The sequence below is a fragment of the Protopterus annectens genome, chromosome 3.part1 (genome assembly GCF_019279795.1).
Source record: "Protopterus annectens isolate FY-2018-M chromosome 3.part1, PAN1.0, whole genome shotgun sequence".
Classification (NCBI taxonomy): domain Eukaryota; kingdom Metazoa; phylum Chordata; order Ceratodontiformes; family Protopteridae; genus Protopterus; species Protopterus annectens.
Window position 1 is genome coordinate 1154644038 of NC_056732.1, and position 21046 is coordinate 1154665083.

The 21046-nt window shown below is 36.5% G+C and overlaps 1 protein-coding gene across 1 annotated transcript in view; it reads left to right on the forward strand.

The window, feature by feature from the left end:
* FAM135B (family with sequence similarity 135 member B) overlaps positions 1–21046 on the forward strand; it is a 2319882-nt gene that overhangs the window by 1788278 nt on the left and 510558 nt on the right. The window contains exon 13 of the mRNA XM_044067284.1: positions 1139–1305. Coding sequence (XP_043923219.1) covers positions 1139–1305 — 167 coding nt within the window. The remainder of the gene's footprint in view (positions 1–1138; positions 1306–21046) is intronic.

Consider the following 21046-nt stretch of genomic DNA (forward strand, 5'->3'; position numbering starts at 1 on the left):
AAAAAAAATCAAAGCTTACTAGATAAAGTTCAACTTACAAATATTTAATAATCTTACAGGTGCAGATATATGTTTAAAACTATAAATATATTCATAACCTAATATGAACTCACAAAATATAAAAGAAAGTACATGGGCATTATATTTATATAACAGAACATAATATAAGTATAAAAAACTGTTCAACAGTTCTGAAAGCCGTAAAACATGTAGCCATACAGACAAAAGACAGAAGCCAAGTGTTTATCTTAAGAAAAAATGATTGCATTGTCAGACACTGTATGCTGCCACAATTATGTCTTTGTGTGTGTGTGTGTGTGTGTGTGTGTGTGTGTGTGTGTGTGTGTGTGTGTGTGTGTGTGTGTGTAAGGTAGGGGAGAGTGAGAGAAAGGGAAATAGAGAGAAAGAGAGAGAGAGAGAGAGACAGTAAAGGGTAAACCATGCTTCATGTATTGTTCTTTGGTGGACACTGTTATGCTTTAGATGCTTAGCAAAGTGGCTTTTTTCCCTGATTTATAGTGTAGTTGCTGTGGTGTTTATAGAATAAATGAGCAAAAAAGAAGCTCAGCAGGCATACAGATAGCTAAATGGTTATACCCTAGATTCATTTTTGTAGGATGAAGTGATTGATGCTTATACAGTGGGGCATTCTTTCTCTTTGTTCAGATTCTTAAAGAAAACAGTGGGTTCTTCTAGCATTCATACTTTGGGCAGCAGTAAGACGGCCAAGAGGAAGGACATGGCATACTGTATCTGTATAACACCTCATTTTGCCTTTTTCAAGTGGAATGTAGCATCTGAAAAAAAGGTTCAGTGTTGAAATGCATGTTGCTGCTTTTCTGTATCATTTGTCACTAACAGTGCAAGAGACTAAAAGTATTTTCATATGATGCAAAACAGATAAAAAAATTCCACAGACAGCAAGTCTGATCTCAAGGAAGTGATGAAAAAGTCTTTGAGAATCATAACTGCAGTTCTAAATAGAGGCTGAGGAAACAAATGTAGTTGTAAAATGTATTTTCCTCAGTTACAGTTATATACTCAGTATGTTCATATTCACTTGGAGTCTTTTAAAACTGTGTTTAGTGATTTTAACCATTTACTATTATTCTAATCATTTTATTATTATTATTATTAGTTTTTATCAGGCCAAGGAAAAGCTGAAGAAAGAGCTACAGTTTGATGGGTTTTTCTACAGTGACCTTCAAATACTTGCTTCTGAGGTACCATATTTTCCACCAGAGGAAGAGGAAGAAGACTTTGAAGATGGAATTCACTTGGTCATTTGTGTTCATGGCCTTGATGGTTAGTACCTATTAGCATTCTATATGTCTCTTGATTTCGAGTCTGATCACATTTTCTTGGAACATTTCTGCTCAGATCAAATGCTGTGTGGAATACTACAATGTAAGATGATAGTATATAACCCTGCCTTTGCTTGCATGCATAATCAGTTTGCTTGATATGTCTCTGTAGTGGTACCTTTAATACTGTGCAGTTCATAAGAAAGCCCTGTAAATCGTCAAACATAATCAGTACTTTTTATATTCTTTTGATGATCCTGTTTGAGTCCATAAGCTGGAAATCTTCTAAGAGACATTACACTTTCAGATTTATGCTAGAAAATACAGCTATGCATGCTAAGGTCTCTGTTTCCATTTCATCAATTCACCTTAGAGAGTTAAGAGTAATACAATTTTGTATACTATTTTGTAACAAAACAACAAATTTAACCAACACATCCTTCACTTTGATACCTGAAAATGATACTTCTCAAATATACCTGTTTTGAGGAAGAGTTCCATATTTTGCTTCCTGAAATCTAGCTATTCCACTCTGATAAGATTTTTCCCACATTTACCAACAAGATGTCTATGTGATGTCCCTCCTCTGGGCCAATAATCAAAAAGCATCAATCCTGAGCACTGACACTGGTGGGGAATGTTCACTTAGAACAAAAATGGATATACACAGTATTTTCAGATGCAACTCTGCACAAAGCACAATTTTGCTTAAGAGTACACAGGGAGCAAACTCCAGACCTGGGTCTGAGTTTTCCTCTCCAGTCTCCAAATAAGACTTGTCATCCCATATCTAAAAATCAGGAAGAAAGGATTTGTCTTACCCTGGACATGTACAGGCAATTTAAGTATTGCTTTGACAGGACTAAGTCCTTTGCAAAAGATGAATAGCTGTTTTTATCACCTACAATGGAGCAAATAAAGGGCAACCCATGTCAGAACAGACTATTTCCAGATGTTTGCCCTTTGCTATTGCTTTTTGTAATTCTCATCACGGTAAATCACTTCCAGGCAGGGTCATAACACATTCTACCAGAGGCTTTTCTTTGATGGTATACTGAAAAGAGTTGGACTCTAGAAGCATTCTAGAGACAGCAGCTTGATTCTGTGCATGCTTTTATCAAAGCACTAGAAACTGGATTCCTTTTCTAGACTTTGGTAGCATTCTGGAGAAGACCACAGTTCCTAATTCTTCTTCCTCCCAAGTTAGATAAGTTGTGGTAATCTATCCCTTCAGCTGAGGCTACTACAGCAGTGATTCCACTGAACATTTGTTGTCATGATGTGCAACATACACAGCTGTACTTTCTCCATATCTTGAAAGAGGGTATCACCATTCCAATTTTAAAGAGGGAAATACAAAAAAATCCAGATGTCCACCATCTTATTTGTTTTTTGGTGAAGCTTCTTAAAAGTAACTTTCAGTGTAGTTCATAGGTTCATAGGTAGGTACTAGGCTATTGGCCCTAGGGCCTATATAAGCCTAGCCAAAAAGATACCCTGGTTTTTGCCATCCAACAAAATTATTTTCCTGTGCCACTGTCGAGCATAGCCACAGAAGTGATCCCCAGGGTGAAATTCCTATTTTGCATCCAATTATCAAGATTTTTCTTGAAGAGTGCTAATGAGGAGCTTTGTTTGATATAGATAGGTAGTTTTTTGCAGAGTATGGGGAGTCTCTGGGACAGGAATCTATCCCTCCAGCATGTTCTGTTTATTGTGGTGACCAGGTTTAGTTCCCTAGAGCATGTAGTTCAGAGGGATTGAGATTTCTTTAAGTGGAGCATATCCAAAAGCTCTGGGTTTGACATAGCTTTGTATGTTAGGCAGAGATCGCCTCTGAGTAGGCGATATGTGAGGGAGTAAAGCTGAAGTTTTTTGAGATGGTCTGTGTAGGGCATCTGTTTGAGGCTGGTAATCATCTTTGTGACATATTTCTGCGGCCTTTCCAGTTGTTGTAGATGTCTTGTGAGGTACATACCAAATGGGGCATTGTACTCTATAATGGGTCTAATGAGTGACGAGTAGAGGGGAACAATGACCTCTTTTTTCCTGGATGAGAAACCTTTTGTGATGAGGTGTGCCACATAGAGGGATTTCCTGACTACTGTGGCGATGTGATTATCAAAGGAGAGACTACTGTCCACCTGTGTCCCAAGGTCTCTTATCACACTTTCAGTATTAATAAGACTACCGCCTATGTGGTAGTTCATGGGTGCAGAGTTTTTACCAAAGGGATGACAAAGCACTCTTTGGCGAAGCCCCCCACTTACTTTTCTGTTACTAAGCAATATTACATCAAAAGTTAACAATATCATATGAAATGATTATGGCTCCTAGTTTGCAGTCATCTGTGAACTTTGTTATCCAAACATCTTCTATGTATTCTAACTCCAGGGTCGCACTGCAGTGGGGAAGGGGGCATATTCCATTTTCTTGCTAATAATACTTGTCAGGCAAATGAAGTGTCAGGCAAATGAAGTGTCAGGCAAATGAAATTTCAGTCATTTGGTCTCAGGCAAATGAGTGTCAGGCAAATGAAAGTTAGGTCAAAAGAAGTAGACCCATATATATATATATATATATATATATATATATATATATATATATATATATATATATAAACTTTTGGGTTTTACTGATGAGTTGTTACTTTAGCAAAACATTAGGTTGCTTTTCTGGAGACATTTACACAACAAAATGTTATTACCATTAATGTTAAGTAAAACAAAGATGTGACATATGGTGTAAGGAACATATCTGGAATAGTTAAGATAAAAGGACAGGAAACTGATGTAGTTAACTCTTTTCTATATCTTGGTATAATATTCTCAAAAACTGAAAGTGGAAAGTCCACTGGAAAGCATTAAAACAAATATAAATAAAGCAGTATCAGAACTTTGCAGGGTTGATACAATCCTTTATAGAATGTCTCTTAATCACCCAGTACATGTATTAGGAGCCAGGATTTATATTCTCATAATCCATGGGGCATGACATTTGGCAAAATAGTAATACAGGAAGGCTATTTCATCATTCATATAAGGTTCTTAAAAGGACAATACCCTCAAAGCAATGCACATACTAAGCTGTAAAGTGAAATAACAAGAAATTAATGATATGGATGTTATGTATATGATTATTGAATTGAAAATACCCTGTATGCCTACAAAGTGGTAAGAGATCTGGGATCACAAGTAGTCTGCAACCATCTTGTGTCTACTGTAGTAAGGTAGGCTTTCTATGTAGCACACTTGATTAGCAAAGCCATCGAGGTTATAACCACTCAATACTCATCACTAATCAGGCCCATAATTGAGTATAACTCCCCTTCCCTTTCAACATGTACTGCGCAAAGCACCTACAACAATCAGAGAGCCCTCAAAGGTTTCTAACTAATGTCAAGAAACTCCAGCATGTGCCTTACACAGACTGATTAAAGTCCATTTCATTATACTTAGTATCATACAGACTCCTTAGTGGAGACTTGTGCCTGGCTTACAGAACAATCTCTGACCCAAACTTAATGAACTTGCTGCAGATCTGTAAATCAAATGTAACTAGATCTACCTGCTCCAGGAACCTAAATATGGCCTGTGAGCTGAACAGTATGTGATGGAGGGCAAGATTTGTCTCTCAGTGACTGCTGCATCTTTGGAATAGGCTGCCAATTCATGTGAATCAGAGTACCTGTATGACACTGTTCAAAAGGAACCTGGATGAGTGGATGGGGCACCATAAATTCTTACCGGGTATAGAAGGCACAACCCTCTTGGACATGGACATTCATTAATAAATACAATCCTAGTTATTGACTAGCTTATCTATGATATTATATTTGGATGAAACAGCTAGGCTTGAAATGACCTCCGGATCAATAGCCTGGTAACCTCCTATGATCCTATCAATAATGTTTTATATGTGTAATATTAATAGACTGAATCAAGAGGCTGACAATTTTTTAATCTTAATAATCTTGATTTGACTTGGCATGAATATGGATAGAAAGGCATCAGTAAAGTTGAAAATGTAATTGTTTGTATGTTGCAGCTGTGTACAAAATATGGCAACATTGTTCATCTCTGCATTAGTATTTTGGTGATAGGAATTGAATGATATGAGAATTAGCACCACGGTATGAAAGAAAGTAAAACAGTATCTGTGACTTTAAGGCTACATGGAAATGAAGGTCTAACATTTGTTTAAAGCAGTAGTTCAATTTTGCATGTTTTAATATTTTTGGTTATTACTCCGATGAAGAATTAGGTGCATATGATACCAGTCACAATTGCCAACTTGAGAGAATGAGCAATGAAACTTTAAAAGCATGTATATCACTGTTAATAACCCTGTATTAGATGGAAAGTATTCTAAGTTTTCAAAAGATGTCAAGATATTTCACTGATGCATGAATTTTGCTACAATTTGCCTGTCAGATTATTATAAACATATTTTCATATTTTGTCAACATCTTTATAAGGAAGTAAAAAGTGCAACACAATGGGTGAAGTATCATTCGGAAACTGTCATAATTTGGGGCAAATCTGCACCAAAACATTACCTCTGTCTAGAAATCTGCAGTGATATTATACTTTGCATTTCAGATTATGAATTTTATATTTTCACATTTTTGACAATATCTCTGTAACAGACTTTGAGAAGATGATGCTATGTATATCATTTTGGATAAATTGATACCAGCACATGACCTCTCTGTGGCATTCCAACAGAGAAATAGTATTTATGCAAATTATTGTTTTTTTTTCATATTTTTCTTATCTCTACCAATCAACATGGCAACATAATGAGTAATGTAACATTTTACAGTTTATTTACTTGATTATAACAATTATGATAGTTTTCATATATCTTTTAATAACACTGAAAGGGAGCTTGGATATATGATGAGTGCAATATCATAATGAAGCCGACATCATTAAGGACAAATTGGCTCTGACACATGACATCTGGATATCATTGCTGAAGAGACATAGCAGTTTGTTTATGTGTTACTTTAAGGACATATGATAGTTTTCATGTTTTGTCAATATCTCTTTCAGAAAACATTACAAAGTGATAAATGACATACTGTTTTGAAGCTGATATCAGCTTGGAAACATTTCTGCAAATAACATGAACTCTGTCTAATGCAGTTGCATTGATTAATAGCCTACTTTTTCAGATTGTAAGAAATATAATACTTTTCAAATTTGTGCCAATATTTTAGTATATAACTATGATAAAATAGGGTTGATATGTTGTTTTGAAGCTAGCATCCATTCAAAAAAAATCATACAGATATTCATTATCTAAATGGCATGGATACTAAAATATTGCCATTTGTTTCAAAAATACATAAAAGTGCATAAAATCTGTCGTCATTGCAAGTTATAAAACCAGACCTATTGGTCAGTACTTGCACCATTGCAAAGATCTATGAGACTTGAAGTATTTTTACATATATGCTTTGTGCATGGCTCTTATGGGTCTAAAGTTATGGACGTTTAATTCGAGTATGGTTTTAGTTATGGGATTTCAGAAAAATAGCCAAAGATGTACCATTGTGCTTAATGGAGAAGTTAACAGCCAATATTCCTCGGATCCTGTGGAATGAATAAGTAACGGAATCTTGTTATTAAGTATAATTTTTGAAAAAATATGTATTATTGTTTTTTTAATTATTTTGTAACAGGGTAGTGATAAGGGCTTGATCTGTAAATTTCTAGGTCATCAGCAAAAAGTATCTTTGGAAGCTTGGCACATTGGCTGGCTGATTATTAATGATAAGGGGGAGACCTGGCTCCTTCCTCCTAACTTGTCCTTCCCACCTTCGGCACTCCTGTCTCTTCTAACTTCCTTTCTCTACAACTATATTTCTGTACAATACTCTTTCTTCATATAGCCTCTCCGCCATGCACCTGCTTATTTTTACTATAGATTCAAATAATAATTCTTGTTGTTTTTCTATGTCTCTGCAAAACACAAAGTGATGAATGTAAATATTCTAATTGTATCCTTTGTAGCCTGTGACTGTACTAGATGTACCATTCTAACATGTAAATCTAATGTCACTTATGTTAAACTAAGCTTATGTTTTTTTCTGTTGGGAAACTATTGTTTACAAAACTATGTACTATGTTACTTTAGTTAGATAATCAAGGGCCTATTGTTTTTTTTTTTTTTTTGTGGAGCTTTTCTCCTTGGGTCTCCACTGAAAAAGTGCTCTGACCCAACTGGACTAACCTGGTCAGCAAATGTAAAATTAACAAACAAATAAACAAATAAATAAATAGGAGTGACAAAATGGAACCTTGAGGGATACCTATGGGCAGAGTGAGGTTGCAGAAGTTACAGAACTTATTTACCCTTCAAAGCTCCTGTTGGAACTAGACACAGGTCTCTTTCAGCGGAGGCCCAAGGAGAAAAGCTCCAGTTACAAGGATAATGTCAACACTTACTAGCATACATATTGTTCCAGTAGATCTTTAAGCAAGTTATATTGCCCCTCACCCCTGCTTTGACCAGTGAGTCTAGTAGGAAGATGTGATCAACAAGATGAAAAGGCCTTGATTTGACTAATATGAACTGATCCTGTTAAATGGTCTTTACCAATATTTTGAAAGATATTATCAGAGACGCTAAACAAAGCAATGTTAGTGCTTCCCCCTGACCCCAATCAGGGCTGATGTCTACATTGTAAACCATCTTTTAGCACATATTTAGTAATTTTGGAATATGCTAATTTTCAAATATTTTACCTAGGGATGTCAAAGTGAGAGTGGTATAATGTGACAGACACTGGCTAGTTTGTTAATTTGGGGGATTTGTTTAATACACCAACTATACTAGAAGTAGTGAATATAGTAACAGAGATAAAACAACTGGAATTAAGGTCTTTAGAAAAGGGTAGGAGCAAACTATATAGGAAAACAAATGAATTGTGGAAACAATACATACAGGGGAGGAATGAGGTTTAAAAGAAGGCAGGACTTAAATGAGCTATGTAATGTTTGACTGAAAATGACTGGATAGATTATAAGTGATGTAAAATGCTTGCAACTAGGATTGTATCGGTGTGGTTTGTTTTCATTTATATACATGTATGATTGCCTGTGTAGTAAGTGATGGTTTAATAAAGATGTTTTGTTGTTTAAAAACAGCAGGAATTGAATAATTTATGTAAATTGAATAATTTATGTAATGTTGCTTAAGATATATGATATATCACAATATATGTGAAGTATGATGTTTGTTATGTTAATATAGTGGATTACTTTTTTCTGAATGTAAGTTTGTCTGTCACAAGTGATAATTCAATAGAGGTGTTTGAAAAAAAAATTCAAATGTAAAAAGATTACTTATTTTACACTTTTTTGAGTTATTGAGGTAACTATCATCAAATGACCCCTTTCATTCTTGAGTGTGCTGCCCTTTGGATAAGATGTTAAACCAAAGCTCCATCTGTCTCCATTAGTGATAGGTGGTGTTAGAATTTTCACATCCACTTGAACTACCAAAAAGAGTAGGGGGTGGGGGAGCTCCCCAATGTCCTAATCAAATTTCCCCTGGTAGTATAAATACCACCAAGGCTCTCCCCTGAAAAGACACTACTAGCCTTGTGGGGCTAACCTGGTCAACAAAAGATATTTAAATTAAAAGTTTCAAATTAAATTAATATTTCTGCTTTCATTTCAAACATAAGTAAGAAAAGAATGTATGTTGACAGTTTTAACAGTATTTTTGGAAATTGGGTGGAGAGAAACAAATAATGGGGCACCAGAATTGCTTCTGGGGGTGGGGAGGGTTGCCTGGTCTGTTCCCCTGCCTAAGGTTCCATTTGATCTTGAAGAAGTCTCATAAAGGGTCAAGCAGTTAGAATAGCAAGGATGACCTCAGAGTTTAGTGATCTGAAAAGAGAATTCATTTTCCTGGGTGAAAAGTTTATTGAAAGGGGATATCCTTTAAGTTTGGTATGTGAAATACTTGGATGGGTTTATGAAGAATGGGGTAAGAAGTTTAAGCCCTTGTTGGGTCAACCATTTGCCAGCACAGGTACACAGAACAGGGATGTAAAACATTTTCAGGGGGCATGTATCACAGAATTTTCTACGTTTTCTGATATGTTCACTAGAATTATCAGTAATAACTGGAGTGTGTTAAAAACTAACAAAGATCTTTTTGAAGCAGTGGGATCTAAACCCACTTTCATATATAGGACAGGAAAAAAATTTTAGAAAATGTTTGAACAAATAGATAATAATGTTCAGATAACAAATAAAGCTACTATTCCATGTGGAAGTTGTAGCCAATGTCCACATATCATTAGGGAAACACACATTAGATTGAATAATGGGCTAAACAGTTTTGTAAAATTTTGTAAAGGCAACTGTAGAACAAAGATGTTGGTTTATCTTGCTGTTTGTGTAAGATGCTCTGCATTTTATATAGGAAAAACTGAGAGAGCATTCAAAGATAGAATATACGAACATATTTATGATATACGGACAGGTAAAGATACCAGCGCATTGTTCAAACACTCAGAGTCATGTACATCTTTTTGTGGTTTCAAGTTTGGCATTATTGATGTCATCAGAAATAATGCCGGGGGGGGGGGGACATTAAAAACATATTGCTAAATAGAGAATTAAAATGGCAGCTTAGGTTAAAGGCCAATGTTCCACCTGGTTTGAATGAAAATGTCAGTAAAAAAACAGTTCTGATAGCAAAAGCGGTTAGAGTATAAAGGCCATCCTGTTTTTGGATGTTTAATGTTTTAGTTAAATATTATATATTTTTTGTATATATGGTTGTGTTTTGATGTTCAACATGCATGGACATGATTGTTATATATTTTTTATTCATGCACAATAACAAAAACATTTTTTTTAATGTATATTTTTTATTAATGTTGCACATTTTCATTGTGAGTGTTTCTTTAAATTTTAATTGAATATATCTGTGAAGAGCTATTTAAGTAATATGTAGCACCTGTTTTTTATTGTATCTGAAGAAGTCTTTTCTAGATGAAAGCGCTTATACATAAAGCTTTTTACGCCTTGCACTTGTGGCCTGGAGTCTTATTTTTTATTCCATTTGATCTTGATCCAAGTCTGAGTGGGAGCAGAAGTCAGAGGTATAGGCTGCAGCTTTAACAATTGGATCCATTGGAGGAGGATTACAGTGAAACATATTTAGGTCATCAATGAACTGAAGTCATTTTGCTTTTAAGAAGTTAAGAAGTAAACACAGGTGTGCTTAAAGGGGATGTGGCTCCATTTTAAAGGACACGGTCACCAGTTGATGGCCTAATTTAACAATGCAGGGTGATTCAAACAGAGATGTGCAAGAACTGTCCATAATTTTCAAGACTAGATCAAGAAAAGAGAGTTAGCATTTATAAAACCAAGGAAGCATTGGGCATGGTGGCCACTGATAATGTAGGTCAGCCAGTTTATGGATAACTGATGCCCCTCAGTAGAAAGTTACTGGCTTTAATGTGGATTTCATCTCAAGTGGCAAGATAGCTATAATGCTCAGTAAGGGACGTATAGGGTATTTTATAGATTGCTGTGTGGTGGTAATTAGTCTTGTTTATGCTAACTTGTACGCATAGTTCAAATGTAATTTCCTGAGGAGCCTGTCTTTAGGTGATGATATCATTGGCAAATTGCCAGTATATCTGAATATGTGATGAGTACTATACTACTGAATAGAGGGAGTGTTTTCATTGCTTTGATTGCTTTGAAAATAAGATTGCTGTTTTATTTAGTAGCAAAGTAGTCATGGTTTTACATATTCAGCCTGTACATGTTTTTTTCTTCATCTGGGGTCTACATTATCCTGTCCTCTATTATTTGCTGCACATCTAAAGCCAGCAACATTCCATGACATTTCAAGGAAAATAATTAAATGATTTCTGTATGTCATTAATAATTTGCAGTTTAAATAAACCTACCAATAGAAGTTGTTTCTGACATGTGATCTTTAAGTCTTAGTGAATGTTCATTCTGTGGTGAAACATCTGGTGTGTATTTTTCCATTAAGGATGTTGATGGCCCATTATCATCACTGTGTGGTGGTACTGAAAATATATTCTATGTCTTAACAAAACAGAAAATATATTATAGTATAGACTGATATGGAGAGTTGTTAGGCTGAACTCCATTCATTTCTGTAGGTCCTACATACAGCACATTGACCCACCAAAAAATATAATGGAACAGTTCATTGTTTATACACACATGCACACATTCACACACATTCAAGAGTATGGATACATTCATGTCATACACACACACACACACACACACACACACACACACACACACACACACACACACACACACACACACACACACATATATATATATATATATATATATATATCATATATATATGGGTTACCCTCATTTTGCTGATCAGTGTCACAATCAATTTAGCACTTGAGTGACAGAATTTGTGCTTGATCATGGTTTTGATAGTGTGTTCACTGTTTTATTTCAGTGATGTTCCTGGTTTGGGGTGGGAGGGATGAATAAGAAGGGGTATGAGTGGCATCCTCTCAAATACTTTTTGTTTTCAGTTGGTTTTAGTGGGCATGAGGTATATGTAGCCTTTTTTCTTACCATTAGGTATTAGGACAGAGCTATGGGGCTGTAGCAGTACATGCCATCTATTAGTGTAAGTATATTGATTGTGCTTAAAATTGCCTTTATTTAGTCAGTTAGAATCGTATATGTTGTCAAGCTTGAGGGTATTGATACCCAGGAACACTAGCAGCACATCAGATAAACTACACTATCTCTCACCATCAGAAACACCACAGTTAATAAATAGCACTCGTATATTTAAGTCTGATGAAAAATAAACAGGCAATACTCGAGGCATGGATCTTGCAAAACAACTCTACGATATTAATTATTACTAAATACTGTCACTATTTTTGTAGTAAAATACCTGGAACCAGGATAGAGGATGGAAAACTTCTGTTTTAACAGTTCTACCCTACAAACTTCCCTACTGGATTCAAACACCTCATGAAAAGCCACAGATTACAACTGGCTAGCAACTCCAATCACATTTGGCAGTGACTTAAAAATCAACATTGCTGTTTTACACATTAATCACCCAGCCTAACTTTGTATAGTTACTATTTTTTCCTCCTTTATGATATAGCAGGTAGTGCAAAATTGTTTGAGATCTCTGCCTGAGCTGCCCATACAAACAAAAAAAAAAAAAAGAAAAAAAAACTGCTTAACAGAAATAGTATATAATGGAGAAAACATCATCTAAGACCATTTACCTCCTCCCTAATTGATGTTGTCACAACAAATGTATTAGAAAAATGTAAGCATATACCTATATTACCCAGCTCAGTTAGTGATCACAAACCATTAATATTTTACTGGCCTTACAAATTACCTTAATGTGAACAAATAGATTTTCTTCATATTGATCACTGCTGATGCTGCCTAAGCAGTATGACTTATATCCTGCATAGGATAAAACAGCTGACCAACATACAAAGCTTCAGGGCACTGTACTGTCCATCCAGATTTGTCACAGTAAATTTTAGATTCAGAATTGGAAGCAACTAACTTTGACATGATATACAATGGCATTAACACAGTCATTACCCTCTGTACTTTCTTGAGCATACTTCACCCTATAAAATATTTCATTAGCTAGGATTTTATTGATGAAATCTACTGGACAAAAGTGCTAATAAGGGAACTCAATAAACTGGACAACATTAGGGAGCAATTAGATTGTCTCACAATTTGTTTTATCTTTTATATAGAATCTTTTGGAAAAAGGTCAGTTTATAAGAATTCCATGGCACACAGTGATCAAATATTTGACAGGGTCTACTAGCATAATTGGCTTTTTCATCCTTAGTTTCAGTTGTTGGTCCCAGGGAAGCATGATTGCCTCCACTTGATTTAGAAAGCCAACACACTGACAGTAGGAGCTGTTTGGATTATTCAGCCTATACTAAACCAACTTTTCTCTCTTAGGCAGTTATGACTCAGTGGTGCCACATGCCCATGGCTAACTACTAACATCAAGAAATTAGGAGAGCAACACGATTCATCTTGTAAATTCTGGCACACTGACCACTTTGAGTCTAGCTTTAAACTAACATATCATAATCTAAAATGGCAGACACAGTGCTACAACTGCTATAAAGGTAGCACGTATAAGGAACCCGCTTCTTACATTAAAGCTCCAAAACAGTTCTAGAAGACATTAAAAACAGTGAAGAACATGGAACCCACATCAAATAATACATATCTTAACATAACTGTGGATTTTAGATATGATGTCTTCATTTAATGTTTGGATACTTCCTTGTTTTTGTTCTTATTATATTACAGCTTGTTTTATTTTTAAAAATTGTTTAACTTCAATGTATTTTCTTAGAGTTTTAAAAGTTCTTGGCTAGGATCAGTCAGAAAATAATTCCTCTTGCAGTCACTGATCGAAAAATAATCTAGCTAGTTAGTAGATGAAGCTGAGAAACAGGATTTCTTATTTAGCTGCAATCTCATTTTACTGCATTTTAATTTATCTGCATTCTTATTTAACTGCATTCTAAGTTAACTGTATCCTTATTTTACTGCATTTTAATTTATCTGCATTCTTATTTAACTGCATTCTAAGTTAACTGTATCCTTATTTTACTGCATTTTAATTTATCTGCATTCTTATTTTTGTACATTCTTGTCTATCTGCATTTTAATTTATCTGCATTCTTATTTTTGTACATTCTTGTTTATCTGCATTCTTATTTAACTGCATCCTTATTTAGCTACATTCTTATTTAGCTGTTGTGTTATTTAGCCCCAAGTCATGTGAGAAAACTACTAGTGTCTGACTGCACTGGATTTTTCCCACCGGTCCTCCCAGTCCCTGCTGTACTTTTACACTTGGTGGCTTTTGAACTGCCGATCCCTAATTTAAATTTGAGTCTGGTACTTCCAGTCTAATCATATTTGCGCACTAACTTGTCATGAAAGATCAAACCCAGAATCCCATCCTCTTATATCCCTAAAGATTGAGTTAACTTTCATTTCAACTCAGTTAGTGCACACTGCAGTATTTAGAGTATGAATCCCTTTTTCCCATCTTACTTTACAGATCTGTAGTATTTGTGACCAGATTACCAATCACTAAAGAGCCAAAGAACTGTTTCGCAGGAATCAGCGTGGGATAGTGCTTCTGTTATGCACCTGGTGAAAGAATGAGCAGAATGGCATTATTTCCTAGCCTACCTAGAGATTAATAATCACTGGTAACACAGAAAATTGACTTTTAGAAACCGGTTTGGGATTAATGGTGCTGCTTTGCTTCTGGTGAGAGAAGGAGCAAAGGGGTTTTGATCCCTGCTGGTCTCTGATTGGGCAGCGTGTATAGGACTTCACTCAGTGGACTGGCTGCAGTTTTTGTGAGAATCTCTTAAAGGCCATTGTGCTGCTTGGCTATATGCTGGGTCCAGCTGCTTAATTTTCTATGCAAGGTATTTACCAAGAAAAGACTGTAGCAACTGTACTGAACACAGCAACATCTGGGTAAATACTACTTCTCAGGAAGTAGGGTAGGATTACTGCTACGCTTTTACTTCTGTTAAAAGAAGGAACTAAGGATCATTGATTCCTAGCTGTGTGTAACTGTGTTGAGAGCAGCACTAGCTCCACTATCAGACAAATAGCACCTCCAGTAATCAACTTTAAACTTCACAGGGATTATTACCCCTTCAGCCCACATTGGTAAGTACCTGGAACCATGGATTTCTAATTTCCAACAGTCTCCGTAGCCAGCTTGGTTGAAACAGGCATCATGAGACAATGTAGCAATTGTCTCTTTTATTGACAACAACTTACTATGAACAAACCAACACTCTGTGTGAAAGATTGCAATTATTTAATGCTAACGGAGGCAAAACTTTCACATAACAGCACTACAAATAACAAGAAGGTTGCAGTACCACACAACACCACACCAAACCTATCATACACAGACCAGACAAAAAACATAGATTTTTACTTACGCTGAATCTCTTAAAAGTAACCTCCTAAACCACAATGGTCTTCTAAATATAACCTAAGAAACAAGTACTGTCAGTAACCTCAAAAACACACACCATGCAGCACCAACTTTGAAACATACATCTAAGAGTCACAGTGTCGCAGTTCAAAAGCCCAAAAGGCATATCTCCCCATAATCCAACATCCTAGTCTTAGGGGATAATGTCATGAGACAGACTGACCACTCACCAGGCTGTGCAAGGAAATGGTCATGGTTAGTTGCCTATCATGTGGAAGGATTCATGACATCACAGACACTCAAGCCCTTGCACCACAGGCACACAAATGAAACAGTAGTGCACATTGGTATAAATGACTTGAGATAGATTTCATTGGACTTTGTAAACAGACAGATAGTAGACAAAAAAAGATTCCAACATAACAAAACAGAATCAGGCTAACATAAAGGTATTATGGCTCAATATTAGGAGCCTTAATACCAAAAAAAAAAAAAACTCCACTTTCTGCAAGCACTCTTTACCCTAGAAAACACTGGTGTATGCTTTGTCACTGAGACCTAGTTCAAGAACATTGAGAGCACCCCATTAGTGCAGGGTTTTAATGTTTACTACAAGTTCAGTCCCACTGCACTATATGAAGGTATTTAAGGTGGCGGTGTCTCAATTTTTGTAAAAAAAACACTTCACCTACAGACTATTTTGACAAGGTAATGACGTGAAACTCCACCATAATGAACTTACCATTAAGATCCTTTCTTACAGCATGGCTAACTGTAGGACCCCTAAATATCCCCCTCAGCTCATCGCTCCTACATAACTAGTATGGATTCCCTATGCATTAAGCCAAACACCATTCACCTAGGAGACTTTAACTACTTCTCCAAGTGCTAAGACTTATGCTCAGAGATTTCTGCACTTCATCAATACTACCACTCTCAACCAGTTAGTCTTCACCCTATCCAGAGGTGACAAAATCATTACATTGGTCCTCATCTAAGTCCCTCCCTAATCAAACTGGACTACAAATCAGTCACATTCACCATAAAAATGAAGCCAGAATCATTCTCCAATACTTTGATATTCAGAGATCATGCCTGTGCTAATCTACTAAAAGTGAGTGATAACCTGGCTAAATTCAACATCCCCTTCCAACACAATGAACCCACTGCTTATATGGAATCCTTTACTGCCAAATTATATGCACATATGAATAGCTGCATATGTCTACCTCCAAATTAAATTCAATACCAAGTTCAAAACTATACCCCCTATGTTGGAACCCAGATATAAACAGGCATTGTACTAAAAGAAAAAAATCTAAAAAGATCTTGTCAAACTTAACAATAAACTTCAGATCCTGATCAAATCAATCAAATCTAGATATGAGGAAAACTTGCCCCTGTCAAGAGACAACTACAAAATCATTCCTTAGCTATGTTAGAAGCCTTGGAAACAATGACCAGCACTGCCCAGAGCTAGTAATAAATGATATCATAGATTTGGACCCAGACAACAAAGCAAATCTACTAGCAGATAACTTTAACAATAATGCCACCCCCTATTCCCTCCTACATTCCCAGATTTCATGCCCACATCCATACTCCCCCTTCCCCATAACTTTTATGAAAAAGTTCTGAAGTCATTGTTTAAGGCCATAAGTACTGCTTCTGTGGGGACAGATAACATTGGCTCCTTACTGAACAGCCTGAAACAGGACCTGTCAGTCCTCCTAAATATACTTTTCAATTTCAGTCTCCAAAAAGGCTTTGTGCTGAATGAAAGGAGGACAGCAACTATCATCCCTTTGCCCAAAGTTGGGGCTTCAGTGGCCCGGGAAAAGTATAGACCCATAAGTCTGACCAGCCTCATCTGTAATGATATGGAAAGGATAATTATGGAATTAATAAATAAGGAAATAGGTAACCTACAAACTCTGGACCTAAGTCATTTCAGATTTGTCAAGGGTAGATCCTGCCTAGGTAACCTGATTGACTTCTTTGAAAAGGTTACTGAAGCAAGCGATGAGAACAGATCAGTACAGACTGCATAGCTATCCTGCCTAGGTAACGTAATTGACTTCTTTGAGAAGGTTACTGAAGCAAGTGATGAGAACAGATCAGTACACACTTCATATCTAAACCTCAGAATGGCATCCAACACCATCTCACACTCAGATAACATAGTTAAACTTTCCCAGCTAAATGTTAATCCCTATGTAACTCATTGGCTGGCAAACTGGCTCACAAACAGACCCCAAGAAATTAGCTTGAGCTTTTCTACCTTCTTGAAAAGACCTGTCACTAGTTTTGTACCCCAGGGTTCAGTGCTTGGGCCTCTCCACTTTGGCATGCACTTCTTGGAGGTCAAAGCTATTGTTAAGAGTTTATGGCTGACCAAGTTTGCAGATGACTAGAACTTTGGTTCTACCATAAACTCCCCGAGGACACCAACATCCTGCAAGACAGCCTTTCCCACACTAGTAGCCTGTGTCAAAACCTTGGATTAAAGCTAAATGCTAAGAAATGTATAATAGCATACTTTGGCAAACAAGAACTACTTTATAATTATCACATTGCTACTGGAATCAGAGCAAGTTCAGACTAATTCTTTCAACTGGCTTTTAAAGAAAGACATACCTTGGGCTTGGGGAAATTCTTAAGCACAATCACAGGTTCATAGGTTTATAGGTGTATACTAAGCTATAATCACTGGGGCCCTTAGAAGCCTAGCCATGCAATCCAAGTGTATCCCACAAGTTATTGCACCTTAGAGGTTATTTTAAGTGGTGTATGCTAATTAGGGCATGAGTTAATGGCTACCTCTGTCCATCAGAGACATACGTTGTGGACCAGGGATGAATTTCTGATTTAACCATTCACTGGTCCAGATTGCAGCTGAATATGGTTAGGGAATGGCTCAGCTTCACATGGATGGAAAGCCTTTTCCAGAGAATGGGGATTTTTTTGATATAAATACTTGTCCCACCAACATGTCCTATTTAAGTCACAAGCTCAGTATAAATCTTTAGATCTAGTTGTTCTGGTGCTGTTCATTTTGCCAATATGCAAAATGTCCATCAGAGTGGGATGCAAGGATGCCTTGTATGCCAAGCAGAAATCACTTCTAAGCAATCAGGGCTTTTAGGTGATCTGCATAGGACATTGTGTTTACTCCCTTTATTCTTTTTGTGAAGAAGCTCTGTGGACATTGCAGTTTTTGCATATTCCTGGTCAGGTACATACATAAGAGGACTTAATACTCAAAGATGGGTCTAATTATGTCTGAATACAGTGGCACGATGACTTCCATGGACCTAGATGCCATACTATTACTTACAAGTTGAGTGACATAGAATGGTTTTCTTAAAGTCTTAGTGGCATGTTGGTCAAAACACAGGTTACTAGCTACATGAGTCCCCTAATCCCTGACTACTGTGTCTATGTTTAGGGGTGTTTTATCAATGAGGTAGTTTCTCCTGGGTGACCAGCTTCCCAAAGGGTACTATTATGTTTTTCCTGTTTAAACCATAGCTTTGGCACCAGTCATTTGTCTTTGCTAGATTTTCCTGTAAGATGTTCGTATCTTGGAGGGAGTTCTGTGATTGCTCCTAGCTTGCATTTATCTGCAAATTTGGTAAGCCAGAAGCCCTTGACATTGGCCTTAACTTTCAAAAAGTTGGTGCCAAAATGGAGTGAACCCAGCACAGAGCCCTCGGGAAGTCCACTGTTGACTGGCTTCTTCATGTAGGAGGTCTCTCCATTCCTAACTTCCTGGGTCCTGTCTGTAAGCCATCTGGCTATATAGTGAGTTACACAGGGGGTTATGACTAACTCCATGAGTTTTTTTATAATGCCCAAATAAGGTAGTGCATCAAATACTTTACCTAGGTAGGGAGCGTGCACAATTTCACTCTCATTTATTGCCTTGCTGACCTTCTCAAAGAAGTCCACCAGGTTCATTAGCCATGACCTGCCTTTGATGAAACCAAACTGTGTTGGGTCCAGTGTCTGAAGGTTTCCTATGCCATTGATAATTATTTCCATGATAAGTCTTTCCATGGTTTTGCATATGAGACTAGTCAGACTAGTGGGTCTGTACTTCTTGGGCTCTACTGATGTTCTGTCCTTGTGCGTAGGGATAATTATTGCAGTCTTCCATTCGCATAGCTTCAGACTCACCTTAAGCCACTGGCTCCACTATTCAGTTCCTATGCTTTAGACAGAGTGTCACTCAGATACCAAAGATTTTTTAACAAGGCTGAGATGGTTCAATGCCAGATGAATCCATGTGCTTGTGAAACATTAATAGCAAGCATGTTCCTCAGAAATCCTATAAATGACCAATTATTGCCAGCTACCAAAGAAAATGTAGTCACTTATGTGCAGAGTATACTGAAAATCAGACCTTTGATAATCAGGAGACTAAAAAAGTTGAAACAAGGTACCAGAGATTACCATAATTTAAAACTGTTATCCAATATGCACAGGATGGATGTGCACATCATTGGACACAAACAAGGCATCTTATATAAAAACGCTACACATTCAGTGTGTAATTATTAGAGCACAATGGCTTATTGTTATATCAAAAGTGAACAGTAGTATCCTCATCACAACATGCTGAAGTTTACGTCAAATGCATGGTGGACATCAAGGTCTCACAAAGTGTTGAGAAAGAGTTAAAATGCCAGTACGGCAGCAAATCATCAATCACGATATTGCAAAGCTTTTTTCAAAAGTGTCCATTTAGTACTGTCCCTAAACAATCTCAGAAGAGATAACCATTGATAGTGATATTTTTACAGCAAGATCTTTGAGAGGAGCTCATTGTTGATGTATGTGAATTTAAAAGCAAAGGCTACCTCGTAGTTTGGACTATTACTTTTATGACATAGAAATAATATATGGACTAGCTATGATGACCGCCAAAATAATAGCCAGGTTCAAGACCATGTTCACAAGATATGAAATACCTGTTGATCTCATTACAGACAATGGTACATAGTTCTTGTCAATGGAGTTCCAACAGTATGCTGCTGTTTTCACTCATACAATGTCAAGTTCTTGATATCCTTAATCAAATTATGAAGCTGACAGCACAATTCAAACAGCTAAAATCAAGTAATATAGTGCACTGAACAGACATTTTACATGTTCCTAGTAACAGTCATGGCCATGTTTCTCAGATTTTAATTGTTTAACCAAGAGAATTTCAAGCTACAATGAACACAGTCAGTTGCTTTACCGCTATTAACAGATAACACCTACTTTTCTAGTGAAGCTTATAGAATCCATATTGTAGCATGGAAATTCTTTGCACTGCATCAATTGCTTGTTAACAAGTAATGAGCTTACTGGCAATTTCTAGATAATTACCTGTGGAATTTCCATATCCTGTCCATTACAATCAAAGTGGATGACTTCAGCTAACTGGTCAGCAACATTTTAGAATGCTCAGCATTTCTATGATGGTGATATAAATACCACTTTGAGTTTTCCCTGAAAAGACACTACCAGCCTAGTGGGACAAACATGGTTAACAAAAGAAGGATAGATTCCGTCTTAGTCTAGTCCATCATTCATTAACAACACATAAAACCCTTCTAGTTATCACAATATACTGCACCCAAACCAACAAAATCCCAGCAACATCTCCCTAATCAAGGCAATGCTGAACAAATCCTATTCATATCTATTAC